Source organism: Acanthochromis polyacanthus, chromosome 17, assembly GCF_021347895.1.
Source record: "Acanthochromis polyacanthus isolate Apoly-LR-REF ecotype Palm Island chromosome 17, KAUST_Apoly_ChrSc, whole genome shotgun sequence".
NCBI lineage: Eukaryota > Metazoa > Chordata > Actinopteri > Pomacentridae > Acanthochromis > Acanthochromis polyacanthus.
In genome coordinates this window covers 3,039,138-3,045,113 of record NC_067129.1, presented here as the reverse complement: position 1 = coordinate 3,045,113, position 5,976 = coordinate 3,039,138, and the positions used below count along the sequence as shown (strand labels likewise).

The window sequence follows — 5,976 nt, the reverse complement described above, 5'->3', positions numbered from 1 at the left end:
CATTGAAATACTTAGAAATTTAAAATTTCAATCCTGGAGTGTTATTGGTGGATATAAGAGGACATTTTTCTTTTTTGACTTTTAAAAAAGTTTCAGATTTAGGCTGCAAATCAAAGTCAAAGAAGTTACCATATATGGTTCCTTGCCCGATAAAGGGTTAAATCCAGTCAGAGGACCATCTTCAGTCGTGGCCAGTCAGAGAACTTCAACACCTTCCATCAGCTGGACCAGATGTGGCATCAGCTCCCTCTGAACATCTGGGTGAGGAGAAAGGACAGAAATCAAACACAGATCACAGAAATACAATTTATTCACTTTCATCATTTTATAAAAGCAGCATGAACTTTATTAAAACTGGACAACATCAATAATGAAAGTAAATGTTTTTATCTCATCCTATTCCCTTTCAGTTGTGGGCTTTGTGTATTTACTATCTTTAATGATAAAAAATAAAATGGGTCACTGCTATGGTTTGGGCATAGAAAGTACTGGAACTGATGCTTGCTTGTTCACTCTGTTCCAACAGCTCACCTGTTCCTTCATACTGACAGCAGTAATCTCCTCATCACTACTGGCTCTGCCTCTGAAACTAAATCACATTTTAAAATGGTCAAAATTCTCAGCACAAATCTCTACTTTTTTACAAGGCCGTCAGGTCAGTTTCATGAATGCAGTGCGGAATTATCTTCTCATACAGAGCAGGTCTACACCAGACTCTTTTATTTTATTCATTCTAATAATATACATTCAATGAACAATCCTACCTCCCACTCTGGACTTGTGGCTCTGGCTGCTGCTTGTTTCTGGATCTTCTTTTGACTCTGAGGGGCTACAGGACAAAGTTTCCCAGTTATGTGGTCGCATCATACTATTATTTACATTATATAACGTTATGTTTTATGCCACAATGACACTCAATTGATTTGATAATTAACTTGAACGGTGGTTTGAAAAGTTCAACAAAGTCCATATCTGTTTCCTCATCCTCATTTGTCGTTTCAAACCACGAGCTTTAGTGAAAAATTTTCCAATTTCTGCACATTTGGCTGCGTCTGTTTCCAGAGCTTTCCTCTTTTTTAATTCTTGCCTGGTCCGCACCACCCTTGCTCTTCCTGTTTTCCATCTTTCAAACCCCTCTGACCGTGTGCACGGACGTGTTACGTCATGCCGCGTCTGCAAAAAAAAAAAAAAAAAAAAGCTGCCAGTGGAGGCAGCCAGGAACAGCTGTAAGCAGCAGAATGATCAACCCAGAGCATGACTCAACACCGGCCCAAACATCAGACCGGCCCACCAGGAATTGTCCCGGGCCTGAACTGAGGCACTGTCAGTGGTGAAGGAGAAACTGACAGTTCTGGATAGTGTTGATTTAGATCCAATGAGAAGAATCTCTGTTTTGTCACTGTTTAGTTTTAAGAGGTTGAGGTGAACTAGGATTTTATTTCAGACAGGTACTTGGTGAGGGAGGAAGGTGGGAGTGTGGAGTTGGGTTTACTGGATTGGTAGGTGTCATCTGTAACAAGGAAAATTAATGTTGTATTTACGGAAGATTTTGTCAAGGGAAAGGAGGTAGATGATGAACAGAAGGGACCCCAGGAAAGAGCCCTGGGGAACACCTGAAGAGACGGGGGAGGGCTGGGAACATAAGGACTTGAGTTGGATGAACTGAGTGTGTCCTGAGAGATATGAATGAAAAAAGTTCAGTGGTCCAGTGATGCCAATGGAGGACAGTCTATTGAGGAAGATGGAATAATAGATTGTGAGAGATTGTGTCAAAAGCCACATTCAGATCAAGGAGTATGTGAATGGTAAGGAATCCATAATGAGGTGCTAGGCTTCTATGTGTTTTCCATCTGCATACCTCCTCTTATTTGATGTAAATTTCAGCCGACACTTAAGCTCCTTTCACTGCTTTTACTTAAATGAAGATTATATATTTTAGATTATACGTTAGCTAATTTAAAACCAGCTTTAACTTCTGTACTCAGCACTTAATCAGCACTTAACACTTTATCTTCCCCCAGCTGAGCAGTTACACTTTAACTCATGTCAACAATTCAGTTTTTAAACCATTTAATCAACTTTTTCCTGTTTTTCCTTTAATATGTTTATCATTGACTTCAGACATTACTGCCAAGTCACAAATACATCTCCTAAACTCCTTCTAGTTTCAGCTACAATAAACAGAGTCACACCAGGTTTATTAGCACCAACAGAGTTTATAATGTCCTTCAGAGAGGTACTGGAAGCTGTAAATGTGGGTGTGTGTTTTAAGCAACAACAGCCTCACAAGCAGCCAAACAAAGCAAAGTGTTCGGTGTTGTTGTTACCACCTGCGGACAGGTAGAGGAGGCGGAGGAATAAAAGCCAACCCACATGTAGATGAGAGTTTACAGCCCAACTTTGTCCCTCATCTCTGTACTAACCTGAATACCAGTGTGCCAAAGTTCAGAGCTCACAACTCAGGACAATAGCAGAAAGAAGACACTGGACTAGATGTTCTCGGGCAGCTTCATCTTTCACATTTTGTTTGTTATCCTGAGACGAGTGAATATCTGAGACTATTCAGGGAAGCAGCACTGCAGGATGTGAGTATAATGCAGATTTATTGAGAAATAAATGATTATTTAAAGTTACGACGAGTGTTCTCGGACCTCTGCAATGGTTTACTACGAGGTTAACTTTCAACTTTATTAAGCTCTCTGTATGTGGACACTGTAGGGTTTATGTGCAATATTTCATTCATTAAGTCTGTATTTTGTCAGATTATTGTGTCAAAACTTCTCTGATGCATACAGATCTTACTTAACTTCAAGGGAATTTACCAAAGTTTAAGAGTTTTTCCGCTGTTTTTCCAATTGGTGAGAGTTTGGATGTAAACTCACAGCTAGTTTATGCATGAAATACTATCTACATGTCATAAATAAACTGTTTCATTGTTCCTTAATGACTGATTATGTAATGTCACACTGACAAGTGTTGCAGTAGGAGTTCAAAGACTTTTCCTAGCAAGTATGATAACATCTACAACATTGGCAATATGAGTTTTTTCATGCATTTCTGTACATAAAACTCATTTTCTGTCTAAGAACAATTGTCAGATCAGGCTTGACCTAAAGCAGCTGTCAACTTTACATGCCTAAAACTATTGAAAGACCCAGGTTTCACATTTTATGTACATTTAACTTCTAATACAGGATCTAATGAAGGATTGAGTCACATTTTCTTCCACCACTTCTTATGCAAAAATGGTTGACAGACTGATCGCAATCAAACAGTTGTTAACTGAAACCCTACCACAGTGAGCACCAATTCATGCAAAGAAATTATGGACATTTTAATTGTAGAAAGAAGTGAAAACATTTTAGTTGAGTGTTTAAAACTGACTGGATGGTTTTACTGACCGACATTGAAGCTGATGTTATGAAATGAAGGTCAATCTACTGATCTCTTTGAACTTAGTCTTTGGGCTGTGGAAAAACTAACATTTGAGGACATCATGTTGGGCTTTGAGTAAAATAATCAATATTTTTGAACATTTTCCACCATTTTAGACCAAGAAATTAATTGATTAATCAACAATGGAGATAGATAGATAGATAGATAGATAGATAGATAGATAGATAGATAGATAGATAGATAGATAGATAGATAGATAGATAGATAGATAGATAGATAGATAGATAGATACTTCATTAAACCCGAGGGAAATTCAAGTATTCAGCAGTTCACATACAACATCATAACAAAAAGACAGGACAGGCAGGTTTTTAAATTAAAATTAAAGGTTAGTATATACTAACTTTTTTGGTATCAGACCTTTACGTTACTAAAGTTTGTAGAACCCTTCAAATGATCAGGTGTGTTCACCCTTTGACTGTGGATCCAGGTAAGATACTAATCATATCCTTGTGTTTCTCTTTCATCAGCTCATCTGTTGGCAATGCTATAAAGGAAAACCTGACATTTAGAAATCAGTTTTAATTGATCGGAGCAACATGGCCAACAAGAAGTCTGAGGTCCAGAGGCGGATCGTGTCCAAGGACGGCCACAACAACGTACGGATCGACAATGTGGAGGGAATGGTCAAACTGTACCTCCACGACATCTGGACCACCGTGGTGGACATGAAGTGGCGCTACAAACTCACCCTGTTTGCCTCCACCTTCGTCATGACCTGGTTCATCTTCGGGGTCTTCTTCTACTTCATCGGAATGGGTAACGGAGACTACGAGCCCGGTCTGAGCTCCAACCACACCCCCTGTGTGACCAATGTCCAGACGCTGACCGGAGCCTTCCTGTTCTCTCTGGAGTCCCAGACCACCATCGGTTATGGTTTCCGTTACATCTCGGAAGAGTGTCCTCTGGCTATCTTCACCCTGGTGGCTCAGCTCGTCATCACCGGCCTGGCTGAGATCTTTGTCACTGGCGCCTTTCTGGCCAAACTGGCTCGGCCCAAGAAGCGAGCGGAGACCATCAAGTTCAGTCAGCTGGCGGTGATCTGCCGCCGCCAGGGGAAGCTGTGTCTGATGGTGAGAGTGGCCAACATGAGGAAGAGCCTCCTAATCCAGTGCCAGCTGACCGGGAAGCTGCTCCACTCTAACATGACAGAAGAAGGAGAGAAGACTCTCATCAACCAGAGCTCAGTGGACTTCTACATGGACTCCAGCAGCGAGTGTCCCTTCCTCATCCTGCCTCTGACCTTCTACCACGTCCTGGACAAACACAGTCCTCTGGCTGGACTCACCGCAGAAAACCTCTTGACCAGAGACTTCGAGCTGCTCGTCACGCTCAATGCCACCATGGAGTCGACGGCGGCCACGTGTCAGAGTCGGACCTCCTACGTCCCCCAGGAGATCCTGTGGGGCCACGAGTTCAAGCCGGTGCTGTTCAGCACCAAGGGGGGGCGCTATGTGGCCGATTTCAACTTTTTTGACAAAGTGCAGGTGAGCAACGACGCAGCTTTACTCAGCAACACAGAGAAGCTGAAACTGGAGGATGACTATAAGAAGGAATAAAAGACTCATCAGGATCTCATCATGAATGCTGTTTGATGTGAGACTCAGAGTTTCCTCACAGACATGAACCCTGATTCAGACACTGCTTTGTGTCACATGATGTAAAAGTCTGATTCCGTTGTCTATCAGAAATCACATTTTCAGACAGACTGGAAACCTGACATGAAGATACTTTCTCTGCATTTACTCATTTAATCATTCTGATGTTGTTTGTTTGTAGATAAATAATGGAAACAAAGTGAAATATGAGTTGAGAGTCACTGTTCAGCCATAATGTGCCATAATCACTTCTCCATCAGAGCAAAACACTCTCATGTGTTTTTAGAATAATTTAACAGATCCTAATTTAGTTATCTTCTAACATAAGGCTTTACATTGAGGGGCTGATAACCCTTTTTATTATTTTTGGTTGGGGTTTTAATAAAGGGTCCAAGATAAGGAGGGTTTGTGTCTGAAACCTACGAGTGACATTATTTTTTTACTTTTTTTACCAGAATATAGCGGGTGCTTGGTAAAGATGTCTCCAAATTACTTTTTTTTTAGTTTCAGTGTTCTGATAATTGAATATTTAAATAAATATTTTTATGAAATATGCTTGTCTGCGTCTCATTTCTTGCAGGTCTGATGGTAAAATTGATGCTTCTTTCACATCTGTATGTTCAGTGTGGAGCTGGAACAAGGAACTGGTTAGCTTAGCATAGCTTAGCATGCTGATCTGTGTTTTCCAAAAGCCCAAGATGACGTCCTCAAATATTTTGTGTGATATTACCTTTACTGTCATAGAAAAGGAAACTAGGAAATATTCAGATTTAAGAAGCTAGAATGACAAAATTGAGATTTTTCATTCTTCAAAGAAATTACTGAAACTGATTAATCAGCATCAAAATTGTCTGTAATGAATGACTCGTTCCCAACTAATGTTTAATCACTGCAGTTCTCATCAGTAATAATCACTGTTGTA

At 40.4% G+C, this 5,976-nt stretch overlaps 1 protein-coding gene across 1 annotated transcript; it reads left to right on the top strand.

The window, feature by feature from the left end:
- The first annotated feature begins 1,264 nt into the window (after positions 1-1,264).
- kcnj15 (potassium inwardly rectifying channel subfamily J member 15) lies at positions 1,265-5,605 on the top strand. Its single transcript, XM_022222140.2, has 2 exons — positions 1,265-2,585; positions 3,927-5,605. Exon 2 carries the CDS (start codon positions 3,996-3,998, stop codon positions 5,013-5,015), a length of 1,020 nt encoding a protein of 339 aa, XP_022077832.1. The 5' UTR covers positions 1,265-2,585; positions 3,927-3,995; the 3' UTR covers positions 5,016-5,605.
- The last annotated feature ends 371 nt before the right edge of the window (positions 5,606-5,976 follow it).

What these genes read in the sequence shown, in the direction of transcription:
- kcnj15 (XM_022222140.2), top strand. Translation starts at nt 3,996, where the DNA reads ATGGCCAACAAGAAGTCTGAGGTCCAGAGGCGGATCGTGTCCAAGGAC.